The sequence below is a fragment of the Gadus macrocephalus genome, chromosome 17 (genome assembly GCF_031168955.1).
Source record: "Gadus macrocephalus chromosome 17, ASM3116895v1".
Taxonomy (NCBI): Eukaryota; Metazoa; Chordata; class Actinopteri; order Gadiformes; family Gadidae; genus Gadus; species Gadus macrocephalus.
This window is the reverse complement of record NC_082398.1, coordinates 3,090,258-3,107,157: the sequence shown is the minus strand read 5'-3', so window position 1 is coordinate 3,107,157 and position 16,900 is coordinate 3,090,258. Positions and strand designations below refer to the sequence as shown.

At 48.2% G+C, this 16,900-nt stretch overlaps 1 protein-coding gene across 1 annotated transcript in view; it reads right to left on the bottom strand.

The window, feature by feature from the left end:
* Positions 1–16,900, bottom strand: part of LOC132445713 (phospholipid-transporting ATPase ABCA1) — a 119,075-nt gene that overhangs the window by 15,014 nt on the left and 87,161 nt on the right. The window contains exons 27-31 of the mRNA XM_060035830.1: positions 14,908–14,982; positions 13,297–13,466; positions 8,177–8,354; positions 5,880–5,995; positions 5,155–5,299 (exon numbers count right to left, since the gene is read on the bottom strand). Of these exons, the coding sequence (XP_059891813.1) occupies positions 5,155–5,299; positions 5,880–5,995; positions 8,177–8,354; positions 13,297–13,466; positions 14,908–14,982 (684 nt within the window). The remainder of the gene's footprint in view (positions 1–5,154; positions 5,300–5,879; positions 5,996–8,176; positions 8,355–13,296; positions 13,467–14,907; positions 14,983–16,900) is intronic.

The window sequence follows — 16,900 nt, the reverse complement described above, 5'->3', positions numbered from 1 at the left end:
ACGTCTGACTCCTGGTGCCGTTCAAAAGCAACTTTATGCATAATGCATGGCGCCTCGACTCAACACAGTTTTCAAAGGACTTTCTTACATCCAGAGAGACTATAAATTAGTCATTTGTACTTTATTTCTGGCAGGCCAAGAGGAAGGGCGATGACAAGGGCGGAGGTGGCTGATGTTACAGTGGAGGGAGGGAATAAAGGGGTGCATTTGAATACTTGGTCGATTTACAGTTCAATTCGATGTCGGTGACCCATATTGATATGGGAGGAATGCGTTGATGTAGGCTGTGCTCGTTTTCCGCCAGGGAACACTTACATTTATAACAATACATATATATATATATATATATATATAATCATCTTCAGGGCAAATCTGGTGAAAAGCGACTTGAGTTTCACATTGTTTTGGTCACACTCAGCCATGGACAGGTCCAAAACAGAGGCCGGATATAATTATGGTAATAGTAGATATGATTAACATGTTCAGCTGGCAGTGAATATTGAATTAGTCAAAATAAAGATTGTATGCTAATCTAGGGTTTCCAAACATTTCATTTGTGGCCTCGCATGTCAAATTACTCCCACTATGATGAAACCCGTGAAATGCACCACATTACACACCTCGTTCAGTATTGAGCCATTTCATCATTGTCAACTTTAATAGGCCTTCAATTTCATTTTTCATAATTCCTTTCCAATAATCCATCTGGGTCTCCCACGGTCAAACACCAATGAGATCATCCGACCAATCACATGTAAAAACTACAAATAAAACCTGTGCTTCAAGACCAAACAAAACCAACTAGGCGTCTGCATACAGAGAGAGGAGGAGGAGGTGGAGTCATGCGAGTTTGACGCGGCCACCGGCCTACTTTCTCTCCACAAACAACAAGCGAGCAAACCATCGACCCCGTCGACGAAGACGTCGGTGCTTAAACCTTCAGGGGCCCGAGCCGCAGGGCACGGCGTGTATTTATCACCGTGGCACTCATCTGCATACACCGGACGACCCTGGGGAAGATTTAGAAGGGAACGTCGCTGCCAATAACACAGCAGAGCTTAAATGGCACCGCAGCACTATGCTGATGAATAAACATGGGTTTTGGCTCAGGACGGTCGGGGGGGGCGGGTTCGAAGTACCGTGAAAAGTCTTTCAGTTTGTGTTCACATGGGTCGTTCATGTTTAATCCCTGTTTTGGGAATAATTAAAATGATAGAACAAGAAAAAACACATCAAATGAATTGTAATAATCATAGTAATAATAGATGACCCCCATGTCTGGCGAAAGGCCCCATCAGCCTCAGTGAGAATTGTGGGATAAATTGTACGAACGGAATACATGCCTGGATTGCAGGTCGATGCTTGACAAGAATGGGAGCTGTCTGACTTCTGATTGGCCGTCCATCGAGGAGATCAAAAAAAGCAGAATGCTCTGCAATTTTTTCCAACTACACCCAACTTTTGGACAGCGAGCCTATAAATCATATCCAAAGGCCTGGGGTGGAGGGGTGGTGGTGGCAGAGAGATAGGGTCTCTATGGGTTTTGTCTGCCCCATATTGCCGCTTCCCCGTTCCCCAATGCCATCGACACCGCTGGGAATCCCATGGAGGAACACTGAAACTATAACACACACCACAGGGAATGCTTCCATGAACCCGATGCGAGGAAACAATGAACAATGTTCAAAATGAAATCCACTCTGTTCGAGACGCGGTCCCCATTCCGCCCGGTCGGAAGAAGTCCGTTATCGACCCTCTCACAGTAACGTCGTTACTGGGAATCTTTGTTTCTTTGTACATATCAGACTACTTGTGTGCCTGTATCCAACTACAGCACAATTGATTTCCATTCCGGTTACACACACAGCAATGCAAAGAGAGCCATCGGCGTCTTGGTCGAGACCAGGCAGTGCTCATTGACAGACCGGTACTGCAGAGATGAGTCTGTCGAAGAAAACGTCCCGGAAGATTTGACCAACACAGCCGGCTCTATACAGCTAGCCTCTAACTTCAAAAACTCAGACAGGTCAGCCCAGATGCATGGACACACACACACACACACACACACACACACACACACACACACACACACACAGTGTTGTCTTCAGATCTCTTGGATTCACTACAGCACTAGCTCTCACACACACAATCACACACACACACACACACACACACACACACACACACACACACACACACACACACACACACACACACACACACACACACACACACACACACACACACACACACACACACACACACGTTGAGACCAGGTGTCGGTTGGGTGGGTAGAGTTTTAGAGCTTTTCATGCACACAGTGCAGTACTGGGATTTGAGGCAATCCATAGGGAACAGGACACTCCCAAGGTACAGGAAAAAATAAAGAAATATATGCGTGACACCTTTCCGGGGGCCGGTCGTTGTCGTGGAGACAAACTGGGACATCTGTGGGGCCTGCGCTCCTCTTTTGACTCCTCTGGGGTTTTAATATTTTATTTCATTCTTTCCTCGAACAGAAACAATCTGTGCCATTCTCTACGGTACCGTGCGGTTCAGAACCCTCCCCTCCCCCCCCTCGCTCAGAAATACATATATATCGCCGGAAAGAGAGAAAACACAAACCGCAGAGCGTCTCCGTCTAACCGACCGCTCCGACGACGCAAGGAGAAACAAAATGACGGCCGAATGGGGGTAAAGGTATCTTTCGAAGTAAACAGTTCAAAAAGGGTGTAGCCCTGTCGCCAGCTAACTGGGACACGCTGGCGAGCTGCATTTTTATATTTATACAGAGTTACACGTCTGGTACATTTCCACCGTGTCGAGCGATAGCAGGGAGAAACCGACTTTTGTCCAAGCGCTGATACCCTGGAGACGAGAAGGCGAGAAGCAAGAAGCATTTGCTACGGCACATCCTTGTAAATCTAGCGGCAGGCGCGCCATCCGTTAGCATACTCCCAGCGTCAGCCGTTCTTAATAAAGTCGCACGTTTCCCAACCTTGCCGGCGAATAAAAAACAGTGAGCGTATCAAAACTTCATAAAGACGTAACGGGGACATCTTCCGACGAAGAGAGACCCATCAGACAAAGGAACATCGACGATGATATCATCTGCATACAAACAGGGTTTGTCTTTGGTGATGAGGAGGGAGAAAGGGTCGAGGATATAGGCTGGTGGAGGATAGGGGGTTTGACCGGTGAACAGCTGTGGGTTTGAAACCCAAAGTACGCCGTCTACCTGAGCTGCTATTGAACCACAAGCTTCTTAAGCAGTTCATGTGCTGGTGACTTTGGATCTAAGCTTCTGTTGACACCTACAAAACAGGACTAAATAGGAAACTTTGAGCCAGCGCTGAGGGGAGGCAGAACGGAGAGGTCTGAGTCAATCGCTAGCTGAGGTACGGGACATGAGAGAGGCTGAGGACCACGACTCTTTGTGGGGGAAGTGCTGCCTGAGATTGTCTGAGGTTCTCAAGAGCGCCATCTGAATAGGTCGGTGGGTGGGGGGGGGGCGTTCGTCATCAGAGGAGACTCGTGACATACGTCAGAGCGAAGACATGAAGGGACGGCGCCGGATGAGGAAGGCGAAAGGCAATCAGGGAAGAAGAGGCACTTGTTATTTGAAATGAAGATTGAACTCAAAATACGAAACTAAAAGAATGCAAACAGAGAACCGAGGTGTATTGGTAATTAGTCAATATCCAGCTATGGGGTGTGTAGATGAGGAGTCCAATTCAGAACGGATGCTGGTCAACATCTCGCTCTCTTTGACTCTGTTCAGCCTCTCAACCGAATCAGTGAAAAGAGAAAATAACGAAACGCTTTGAAAATGGATGGCAAACATTCAAGGGAACTGAGCCAAACCAACACGTCTGCAAAAGCGCTTGACTGTGTAAAGGAAAAACATTATTACTACATTAATTATGTCTCGTTATTCCCACATTCCGGAGTTTATAGTCTGTCGGAGCAGCAAATCTCACCCGATGTATGCGGATGCACGCGTGTCGCATTAGAAGCTGTAGTGTGTGTTTGCGGCTTGTGAGTGTGTAATCTTGCCAATCTGTTAGTGCATTTGTGGGTGGATTTGTGTGTGTATGTGTGTATGTGTATGTGTGGCGTGTTGGAGCCTGAACGTGTGTAAGCGGGTGTGCGTATGTACATATCTGTGTGTGTTAGGGCTGGGCGATTAATCGAATTTCGATCTCGATTTCGATTTTAGCGTCAAACGATCACAAAAGAAATATAACAGAGATTTCAATATAGAACAGCTGGATACATATCTGTATATTACTTTAGATTTGAACATTTTCTTTTTGACCATTTTGTGAATTTTTTTAAGGCGAATTTTTTTAGTTTTGAGTTACTAAGTGTTTTTGGGAGAGACGTGCTGAATAAATACATCATGTTTTCAAACTCAAAAATAATCGTTTGAATAATCGGGGTTTCAATATTGACCAAAATAATCGTGATAATGATTAGTTCATTTCAGGGTGAGTACACAAGTACATGTGCGTGAGTCATTGATTCAGGGAGTGTCTGCGTCCAAGTTCATACTCAAGGATGAGGGAAAATGAGGGCCGTCCTTGTCTGTCCATCTTTATGAGCATATGCCGTTGTGCAGGTGCATGTACGTGCGTGTGCATGTATTTGTGCATGCGTCCATGTGTGTGTGTGTGTGTGTGTGTGTGTGTGCGCGTGTGTGTCTGCGTGTTCACACTCAAGGATGTAAGAGGGCCGTCCTTGTCTGTCTCTCTGTGTGAGCATATGCCTGTGTGTGTGTGTGCATGTGTGAGAGTGTGCCTGTGTGGGTGTGCGTACGCGTGCGTGCATGTGTGTGTGTGCCTGTATGCGTGTGTGAATGTATGACAGTGTGTTCATGTTCATATTCAGGTAAATATAAGAGGGCCGTTCTTCTCAGTCCATCTTTATGAGCATACGCTTCTGTGTGCCTTCATGTGCGAGTGTGTGGATGCATGTGTGAGTGTGTGCAAGTATGTGTGCATGCGTCCATGTGTGTGTGTGTGTGTGTGTGTGTGTGTGTGTGTGTGTGTGTGTGTGTGTGTGTGTGTGTGTGTGTGTGTGTGTGTGTGTGTGTGTGTGTGTGTGCGTGCATGCGTGTGCCCAGAGCGAGGGGTGGGGGGGGAATGGCCTCACCTCGTCGTCGAAGAGCTCCATGAAGAAGGTGGCCACGCTGCCGTTGATGCCGATGAAGAGGTTGATGCAGGTCAGCACCACGTAGGCCGTGCTGGGCACCGAGAAGATGAAGGTGAAGGGGTACATCATGGGGGTGATGGCCCACCTGGGGGGGGGGGGGGGGGGGGGAGACGGAACGCTTTCACTCTCACACTCCAGACGGACCGATGGTGGGGGGGGGGGCTCCGCTGAATGCTCAAGTGTTTTGTGGTCTGGTGAAGGTGTGGTCTATCCGGAGTGTTTCTTTTTGTTCCAGGTTTGATTACGGCGATACAGACGGGCGGTGTTCAATGTTGCTGTAAATGTGGTTGTATTATTATAATTTATTAATAAATTCCATTCGACAGATTCGTAATTGACTTACCTGCGCCGGGAGAAGTTAATCAAAGACGATGATTAAAAGTTACAAGCAATCCAACTCCTTCTAACTGAAAGTAAGTGCTCGTCATGGTTTTTAATAAATACAAATATTCCAATTTAACGCGTGGTGATAAAGAAACGGTTTCGGTTGTCGACGCCTGCCATTTTAATTTATTTAGCTGTTTGTCCTCAGAGTCTGTTTCAGCTCTAATCAACGTCACCGTCCAGCTCTTCGTCGGCCCACCTCAGACACTCCGACGGGGGACTGGAGTCGCGGCGAACGCGTGGCTAAGAGCAGCAGACCGGGGCCTGGTCAAACCACCTACCCGTACATGAAGAGCAGAAGGACCAGAGCGGGGAGGTTGGGCGGCGAGACGTAGGCCTCTTGTTGGAAGCAGAGGAAGATGAGGATCACGATGACACACGGCACTGCGTAGTTGCACTGGCAAAGCAAACACAACAACAAAATCAACCAAACTGGGAACTAAACTGTTATCCCCCTTCAACTTCAAGGGCCTGCGAGGCTCAAATGTACACTTCCTGTTGCGTTTTCTGGGCGGGCACATGACGTGACAAGATGGACGAATATTAAGCATCCCTTCAACTTTTATTTTAACTTTTTATGTGCCCCTTCCACAGTTTTGTTTCCATTGAACAGTGAGTAAACGCGTAATTATAAAATCTATAGATGACTTTTTAATTAGCGCTCGTGTATCTCCACGTCTCATTTTCTATTAATTTGCCGAGAGAGGGCGACGGAGCAATCAAACCCTCTCACAGAGTGCAAGTGGTCTGTCAGCGAAACACATTTCACTGAGTGCATGAATAATGGTTTTGGCATTTTAAAACCAGTGAACTTTTTTTTTTTCTCTTTTTAATGGTATTTTAATGGTTTGTAACAAGTGGAGGAAACATGTTACGGCTTTTTTGACGAAAGCTTTTAAATTCAAATTAGTTGACACAACATTATCATCAATTCATCTCCCTCGCACGCGTGTCTCGTTCATGCCCCCCCCCCTCCTCCCCCCAGCAGAAACATAAACCGTAAAATGAAATGAAACACGCATTCATAGAAAAATGATGATTTGTTCAGTGAATCACGTTTTTATCCCCCCCACAAACATCTACGCCGCAATTTGTATTTTCAATGAAACATCCCGTCTTGGAGAGAACATCAATACAACACAAAATAAATAAATAACAACAGTGCATTCATATTTTTCTCTTTTTTCAAAGCGTTTAAATGTCAGGACAACAAACTGCCCGATGCCTATTTTCCTCACAGCCACACTTTCCAAATGATTGGCCAATAGCAATGAGGCGTGAAAGGCATCAGCCAATGGGCTGCCATCACAAGGTACACATCATTAGGGACACCCGCTGAATAAGAACGGACAGCGACGCTCAGTGCGTTGGACACCGTCCGATCGGACGATAATCGATTACTCAGGAGATCTGAACCTTGAGCCCGCTCTGGAATTATATCAGTTCAATACAGCCGTGGGTTGGGAAATAGAAGTTTTTGCAGGAGACAACCTAACTCGTGAACTTGTGGAGTGTGTGTGTATGTGTGTGGGCAATGGCAGTGATTAGAGGGCAATGACATCTTAATTGTTGGATTCACATTAATGAACCTCCCAACACACATGCAGTCATAGGGCGCTGAACTTTTTGTGTGGTACTTTTCTCCTTCGGAATCGGAACGGTTTATTCATCTCCCCCGTATCGATCGATTGCTTTTCGTTTGTGTTTCACAGAATATGCCTGCCACAGACACTGTGTGTTTCACCTCCTTTCTACAGTCATATACTGTACTTATTAATAAATGATGAATATACGAATTAAAAATATCTGACTTTCATATTAATAATAAAATTAATAATCCTCAATAGTATATTTATCCTTATTAAAATTCGAAATCCTGAGATCACCCATCTGCTCCCCAATCCGTAAAATACCCTGTTTTTATATATTTTTTTAAGGACAAACACAGCTGTCTCGCATCACACTGATCACAGGTCTTTTACTTGTATGTACCGGGGTGCGGCTAGCAGACCCAACCAGTGAACATACGTCAACCCACGCCCATAACCACCTATGGGGTCACCGGGATCCGGACCCTGGGTTAGGGTTAGGGTTTGGTTTTTGCAGAGAAAAATCAATACATTTCCAACCTAAATACAACCGTATACAAAATCAGCGGTTGAGAACTTCTCCGCGATGAGTTCATGCTTAATCCAGTTGAGACTTGGTACTTTGTGCCTGCCGTGTGTGTGTGACATTCGTCGTCGCGTGCGAGGGCGACCTGAGCACAACCCCCCCCCCCCCCCCCCCCGACAACAAAACTGAAACCCCACCACTGAAGTCCCCGGACTGAACTATTGTTCAAACCCTGGCTACAGCCCTGCGTCTACCGTGTGCCCCGGTACATAAAAAAAACAAACTCCTACAATCAGCGTTAACGAGCGCCGCCTGTGTGTGTCGTACGATGACACCTCTTTCTACGCCTCGACGGGTGTGCATCTCGATTCCCTGCAAGTCACGTTGACGAAGAGACACCACCGAACAAGAATGGTGTGACCACGAGATGAACCACCATCCCGGGACCCTCGCAGGCCCTCACCATGTCCCAGGCGAAGTTGGCCACCCAGTAGATGGTGGGGTTGACGCCACTGACGAACTGCAGGTGCTTGGCCTTGTTCACCCTCTCCTGGATGAGGAAGAGGACGAAGCTGGCCGGGATGAAGGACATGGCGAAGATGACGCAGATGGACACCACCAGGTTGGTGGAGGTCGCCGCCCTGAAAGGTTCACAAGAACACACACGCACGCATGGGGACACACACACACACACACACACACACACACAGAGGCAGTCACCCACGTACGCACGCACGGACACGCACGCACACACACAGACACACACACACACACACACACACAGTCACACAGAGTGTGAGTGTTTTTCAGTAAGGGCAGCTGCCTGTTTTGAAAGGTTGGAGCTTGAATGCTCAGTGTTATGTTCATGCAACACCAGAAAGGGGAACCGGTAAAATAGACTCATTAGTATGTGTGACAATTTTTATTATTGAGTCATTTTATTTCATCGTTTTTTTTCATGCTGGAAAATGTACTTAAAATATCTACATTGAGAAAAACAGACTCACAGCTCTGGCTTCCCACTTTGTTTCTCGTCAATTTGTGACTAATCTCTTTCCGTGACCAATTTGTTACAGACTTTGGCTGAGAATATTATCCAACGTCCATAACTCATCCCTGGTGAAGCTGCATTAAAAAGATAATTCCTAAACGCTCCCGAGACGCCATCTTCCTCGAGCGCGATTACGAGAGTACTTTGTGTGTTTTCCAACTGCACAACATTGTATTGCACGTGGTCGTAAACAAAACCGAATTAGTGGTTTTGTGTTAAAACCCTGATGGGGGACCCGTGACACCGCGACACGTCGCCATACATGCGTATTCAGCTTTGAACACGTCCTCCTCATTGGATCTGCTCAATGAGCAATTAATAAACAGTTTATTTTATTAACTCCCATCACCCACCCCACCCGTCGCGCGCTAATCTCTCCAAAGACTCCGTGCAGCACAATTAGCATATTAAATAACTTACTTTGTGTGGCGGCGCCACGGCATTTATCAGCAGGCAAGCAGACGCAATTAGGGACGTATAAATGTGAAATCACGTCGCGCGGTCGGCGTCGCACCACGGCCTCACGTCCCCTACGCTTTTTCCTCGAGTATGCGACTGCCCATCGCGGCGCAGAGTTGAAGGGACTGAATGGCTAATGAGCTAACCTTGAACATTTTAGGCCGGCTAATTGCCAGAGCAAGAGGACAAGCTAGGCCGCTAATTAGCTCGTGATGGGGGAGGGGGAAGGCTGCGTCGACTCGCTCCAGGCGGAGGGGGGGGGGGGGGGGGTCGGGGAGACAACATATACAGTAGCAGCTGTGCAAGAGGTGCTGAAATGATTGTGTTATTGACCCCGCTGGCGCTCTTCTGAGAGAGCATAACGGAAGGAATACGGAGAGTGAGAGAAACATTAGCCCAACAAAATACACAAGGCTAGAGAAGGGGTCCAACTCTATGCCGCTGCTGCTCCTCTTCTGTTGCCCTCTCGCCTTTGTCCAGACGTCAACCTTTAGGTAGTGTTGTGTTTTGCACCAAAGGTGGTACTGAGCCATTAACCCGTGAGGCTTCCACACTAAAAGCATGAGCAGCATTGTTTCATCTTAAAAGCATTTCCATATCGAATTTATGGAATGTTTTAAAACCACAACATAGCTTATCATTCCCTCCAAAAGGTCATAATAAAATCTAAGTCTTTGTATCTTCATCTAAATGCAGCACTTTAAATGCAATAGAAGTATTCTTCATTCACAGGAAATAAAGGAATGAAATCCACCTAGACCTCAAGGCTCTCTGCAAATAACTGCCAACATTTACGGTTGTCTGCGTGTGTGTGTGTGTGTGTGTGTGTGTGTGTGTGTGTGTGTGTGTGTGTGTGTGTGTGTGTGTGTGTGTCCGGTTCGATCTGGGAGTGCGAGGAGATTGCTTTTCCAACATAAATATGCACGTGGAGATTTGTGTCCATTACGCATTGGCAAGACACCCTCAGCATGAGTGCCGTTTCAATTCCGTCATCTTCAGTCAATCTCAGACACAGATAGAGTAGGAGAGTAGGCGTACATGCATTGTAAACACTATTGGTGTGTGTGTGTGTGTGTGTGTGTGTGTGTGTGTGTGTGTGTGTGTGTGTGTGTGTGTGTGTGTGTGTTTGTCTGTGTGTGTGTTTGTCTGTCTGTGTGAGTGTGTGTACACGCGTGAATGTGTGTGCGAATGTGTGTGTGCGTGCACATGTGTGTGTTTGCCTGCGTGTGTATGTGTGCATTGTGCACGCAAGCGCTTTCAGAAAACAGAACCGGTGTCGTCGTGTGTTTGTCTGTGTGTGTGTTTGTCTGTCTGTGTGAGTGTGTGTACACGTGTGTGCGTGTGTGTGTGTGAGTGTGTGTGCGTGCACGTATGTGTGTGTTTGCGTGCGTGCGTATGTGTGCATTGTGCACGCAAGCGCTTTCAGAAAACAGAACCGGTGTCGTTTCTAAGAGCTAATGCCTTCATTAGCTCCTCCTGCCCGCCTTCTTAAGAACAAACCCTTCTCAGCAGCACACAAACCCCCCTCCCCAAATCTCCAACACACACAAACAAAAACATAAATCACAGACAACAGCCTCGGCTTCGTTTCCAGGGCGACACTCCAGGGCTAAAAACAACGGCAAATAACTGAGGCTGAATCCTCTGTGGTTAGACAAACCCGCCTGGTCCGCTACCATGGCGACGTCATCACAGCTGCCTCTCGTATTGGGGGGGGGGGGGGGGGGGGGCTGGCGTGACGGGATCATCAGGTACATACATAGCGCAGCGGGTCGACCACCGGGGGGCTAGGCGTGCACGAGGGATTAGCGGGGCTAGCGTGAGGTGATTAGCCGCGGGAATGCTTGTGTAAGCGCGTTGGCATGGAAGAGGCTAAGGGCCGAAGGATTAAAGAAAGCTGAGAGCGGGACCACGGTGCCATTGTCAGAGGAGGGTGAAACTCACTTCCCTGTCGTATATAAACGAAGCAGCCCGGTGTCTTGTTTTATTATGTCTTATATTAGGAAGAGATGTATTATCATAAAAATACCCGAGAATGTTTTTTCAATTTTTTTTAAAGGAGGAAGGAGGAAGTGACTAACGAGGAAGAGGTCTTGGTAAAAAAATATGCGTGTTTTTTAACGGTTCTAACAGGTTGCTGCTCTCTTTGTGTGCGTTTGGTTCATGTGTGTTAAAGTGATACACAACAGAATTCCCGGGGCTTGGGTGTGACCTCAGAGGACAGCGATGAGCGGCGCTGTGATTACTCACTATATCTCTAACCGTGAGTCTCCATTAAAGTCCATGATAAGGCTAACGTATGCTAGCGACATGCGACACCCTATAGACATAAATAGAAAACAATGTATTTTTTCTCCGTCCCATGGAAGCAAACAATGCTGGGAAACCTCCGGCGCACATCAATAACAGAACCGCCAAAAAACCAAAATAAAACGGGAGGGAAAAATAACCGAAAACCGGTTTGAGGCGGTACAAGTCGAGGTGCGCCGCCGCGTCATCAATCTCCAAAGCTCGTGGGGATCCCGGCTAGCACCGCCGCCGCCGCGCGCTAGCGAGGAAGCGCTCGCGCCGGCGGCGGCTCCCAGGGGCCCGGTGCGCGGCGACGCCGATCCCTCATCCGCCCGTCCGCCTGTTTGCCGACCGCTCCGCCTCGTGCACTGCCCGTTACCTCCTTACTCCTCCTTTTGCCCGTCCCTCACCGCCTTATCCGTCTTCGCCCTTCCCCCCTATCGTTATTTTTTTTCATTCAGCGCACCAACAGTTTTTTTTCCACTCACCAACGGTTTTTCTTCACTCGTTTCGATCGTAAGACGTTGTTTTTTTCGGTGTGTTCTGCCCGTATCGTAGATGATTCCCGTTTCCTCTCCGATTAGTCTCTCGACGACCACGGTCGACAACGAAACATACCTCCCTATCTTATGACGTGAATCCGATATCTTCTCCGTCCTCTTGTTCAGATAGAAACCTTTGTGTTACTGCCGTGGCCGAGTCGTACCATGATGTGTTACCTCCCCTGTGTGTTGCTTTGGGGGTACAGCTAGCATCTGTTTAATGGCTACCTTGTATATATGAGCCCCCAGTAGGGAAGGGTGGCTGTTGCCTTAGGCCTAATCCCATTTCTACCCCTTACCCCTTCAAAACAAGGGGGAGGGGTAAGGGGAAGGGGTAAGGGGTAGAAATGGGATTGGGCCTTACAGGGCCTTTGTTGGTTTTAAACTCTTGTTGTTGTCGTTGGGTGCTTTGTCAATTGTTGAAATGTACGATCTCTGACGTGCGACCACTAGTATGATGCATCATTTCTTCACAACAACAAAGAAATCAAAACATTAACGAGTCCCTCTGATTCCTGGAGCCACTGTGCTCTCACTTAACACTAACCTGTTATTCTGCCCGTGCAGCTTGGTGGTTGAGTAATGAGTTGATCGTCATTGACCGCGGTTATTGCTCCCAGTCTCACTGCTAAGGCGCTTTGGGGACACGTCTGCTAAGTGACAGCTGCAGACGTAGATGCTACCCTCCAGCTTCCCCCCAGGTTCAGAGGTAGGTGGGGGCCTTCCTGATGCTTACCTTCATTTGGAACTTATTACTTGTCCCCAATTTGTTGTTTACCTACTTACTTTACATTGATGTTTTGCACTCTATAAATAAAGTCTGATTTGAAGCGCCTGGCTGATGTTTTAAGCTCTTGTTGTGGTTGATGCTGTTCAATTCAATTTGATGTTGATTAGATTTTTTGATTTGTATGTGTGTGTGCATTGGTATACGAGTGTGTGTGTGTGTGTGTGTGTGTGTGTGTGTGTGTGTGTGTGTGTGTGTGTGTAGGCAGGTGTCCGTTTGCGTGTGTGTATGCTTGTGTATTTATATGCGTGTATGTATGCATGTGCGTGTGTGCGTGTGTGTGTGTGATTGCATGCCTTCTTTTGTGTGTGTGTATGCATGTATCCGCGTGCGTGCATGCGCACGTGTGCGTGTGCGTCTCCATGTGGGCGCATGCATGCGTGCCTGCGCGACGCATGAATGAGTGTATAGCTGCGCGCGTGTGTGCGTGCGTATACAGGTGCGGTTCCACTCACAGGAAGACGTAGGACAGCTGCTCCTTGGTGAGGTTGAGTGGGTGGCTGGAGACAGAGAGGCCGTAGCTCCGCCGGTCCAGGCTGTCGTTCAGCCCGCCCCTTAGGATGGCGTTGTCGGCCACGCCCAGGAAGGACACCACCCCGTGCCAACCCTGGTTGTAGAACCACACCTGTGGGGGCGGGGCAGGAAGTGTGTCAGCCAATCAGGTCACAGCAGCCTTTCTGAGGGCGGCGATCGAAACTGTGTGGGATGTCTCTGGGATTTTTGTGTCTGTGTTTTACTCGTTTGTAATTTGTGTTGAATTTGTGGTTGATAAAGGCCTTAATGGGACCGTTGTGCTCGCTGTTAATCGTGTTTAAAACAATTGTTAATTTATAAACTGGATATGCAGCCATGGTGATGACCAGGAGGTGCAGAGTGTTACTCCAAACCTTGCTGCTAGAGAAACACGAGCGACTGAACCATAGAGCAATTTGTCTAAACACTGATAATGCCCCATGCAAAACAGGCGAAGGTCCAAATCCCCCTCGCACAAGAATTGAAACAAAAACACAAAGCCGCACGAAGCAGAACACGAGGGTTTAGAAATAACTATTCGCCATTCATGCACGCTTTCCTTTGTATACAAGGGCAGAGAGGACCCACACACACTGTTTTAAAACTCTGTGTGAGTGTGTGTTCAACCTGGAGTGGGCGTTATCGATTCGAACTCGGTGTCAGCAGGAGAGTATTCTCCGACACCCCAAGGAGGTGGTCTCATTGTCTGTAGGCGAGCTTCGGGTTTAAATGGCTCAACGGGGGGATTTCATTGGTTCCCCGTGTAATGACCACACAATTCGCACCGCGTTCCTGTGCGCTCGTGAACATCAAGACCGACGTTGTGTAGGCAGCGGTTATGGAAGGTGAGCCTGGCTGTGTTAGCGTACGTGGGACACAACTTCATTGTCTAATTAAACCAAGCAGAGTGCGGTCCGTGTGAAACCACTGGGGGAGAAAAATGTGAAATGAAAAAACCAGCGGGCCGCTGAGTGTTAAGTGTGGTTGAGGATAAACATTTAAAGCGTGTTTAATCATTCCGTTTTGTGGTTGTGCTAAAGTGAGACTGACTGGGATAAGTAGGAACTGGGGTCCCATCAAGCAGAAGACGGATCTCCTGTATTACAAGAACAAGAGCCTGGGAATCAGCTGAATGTGTGGGCTCTTGTACTATTTGCTCGGGTGTATGCCTCTCGTCCCCGTTTCAAGCAGACCTGGTTGGGCCAATCACAGCCGTTTATCTCTAATCTGGGCGGGATTGATTCGATGACAGAGCAGAGGAGCGCCCTATTGGAGCGTCGTTAAGGCATTGTCTTAAACTACAAAGATGGCTGCCACGGATGTGTAATGCGTTCGGGGGCTCTGATCGGCTGTAGGTCTTTCGAAATGACGAGAGACACTTTTGACGCCAAGGCCCCTGAAAAGGCCCCTGAAAATCTAAAACAAACTGAGACCTTCCTCTTTAATAAGCATTTTCAAATGTATCTGGTGTTTTTGAAGATAAAAACCATGAAACGCACAAAAATATAAAACAAAAACCAAATAAATATTGAGAATATTATGATTTGTGATACCTTCACGTTCTCCTTTCTCCCAAGCTCCGTCAGCAGAGTCTCGAGGTTCTGGACGATCTGACGAGTCACATTGTCCTAACGAAGGGGGAGGGGGGAGGAGGGGTTGGGTTGGGGTCGGGTGGTTGGCGGGAGGGAGGGAGGGAGAGAAAAGGCTTTTCAGAATTAATTGGATACACATGGACAACCATGGCAACTCTTTGAAATGCATAACAAGAGTCTGGAGTCAGAGAGAGAAAGAGGTGGCAGAAGAAGAAAAAAGCATTTAAGACCAATTTGTTTTGAACTACTCGAGACAAGCTTCTTGCTTTGCCCGGAGAAATTGTCTGTGGGGGGGGGGGGGTTATTTTGCACCATTCCTCGTTAGCAGAGTCCATGATTAATCCTTTGTAGTGTTTTTTGCAAGGCAAAAATCAATGTTGATGAGTGTAATCTGTTATTGTCAGTGTGCCAAACACACTGGGTTTTCACTTTGCCCTTTTTTCCCGTGCTGCGTTCGGTACCATCTGGTGCCGCTGCGCTATTTATATGCCCGTCTTAAGTGTCTTAATCACGCCATTACCACATTATAGCGGGCAAATCTGGGGAGAAAATGTGATGCTGCTTTATGTACTTTATGCAACTGAAAGGGTAATTTCTAGGTGAAGAAAAAACGTGTGGCTGTGAGTGTCTGTGTGTCTGTGTGTCTGTGTGTGTGAGTGAGTGAGTGAGTGAGTGAGTGAGTGAGTGAGTGAGTGAGTGAGTGAGTGAGTGAGTGAGTGAGTGAGTGAGTGAGTGAGTGAGTGTGAGTGTATGCGTGTGATTGTGAGTGTGTTTTTGTGTGTGAGCGAATGTGTGCGCTTTGCACGCGTGGGCGTGTAGATTATCACCGAATCTGTTGTCTTTCTTGGGTTGAATTCTATGATTCAGAGTCGTGGTACAATCATCACCTGAGAGCTGCTGAACCCCGGCCGACGAGTAACCACGGTAACTGATCTCCGTTTCGCCACCAGCTCGGGGTGAACATTTAGCACAAGGATGTTGCCGAGTTTGTCCCAGAAAAAAAAATCAATTCCACTCCGTTAGAACCTGAGAAACGATCAAAAACCCGACGCTGCCAAACTGACGTTTATTCCTGAAATCAGGAATAATCTCCTCATGCTAGTTTCGCTACGATATCAAAACGGTGGCCGACTCCAGATTCCTTCCTTGGTTGTCGGTGGTGTTGGGGTCGGTGGGAGAGCGTAGGAGGGGAGTAACGAGAGGAGGGGGTGGGGTTAGGGGTGCGTCGGGGGGGGGGCAGCTTGTTGTCCATTCCGCAGGCCTACGCGAGAAATGGGCCGTGAGATGAGCTTGAGGAAGACGCCTCCGTGTGATTTCCAACAGAGCGCGGCGGCGACGGCGGCGGCGGCAGTCTCCCACCACCGGGCTCAGACAGCAGCCCTCTGACCACATTACGGGTGTGATATAAATGCAAATGATCCCCCGCCGCGCTCACTTCCTCCCCCGCCACGCGGCGCCGCTCGGCCCCGCGTCGGCCCTCCGTGCCTTGATCAGAAGAGGCCGCGACGGGGGGGGGGGGGGCGGGGCCGGGGTGGGGGAGGGAGGGAGGGAGGGAGGGAGGGAGACAGGTTGAGAGGGAAAGTGAATGTAAATCAAGGGAGACGTCTGAAGTACACACACACACACACACGAGAGAGAAAGCGAGGGATAAGGAGAGGGAGGGAGGGGGAGAGAGAGAGAGAGAGACAGAGACAGAGAGACAGAGAGAGAGAGGGAGGGGGCGAGGGAGAGAGAGAGAGAGAGAGAGAGAACAAGAAAGAGAGAGAGTGAGAGAGAGAGAACAAGAGAGAGAAAGAGCAAGAGAGAGGGTTGCTCTCTTGAGAGAGAGATCAAGAGAAAGGGCAAGAGAGCGAACGAGAGAGAGAGAGAGAGAGAAAGAGAGAGAGTGAGAGAGAGAGAGAACAAGAGAGAGAGAGCAAGAGAAAGGGTTGCTCTCTTGAGAGAGAGAGCAAGA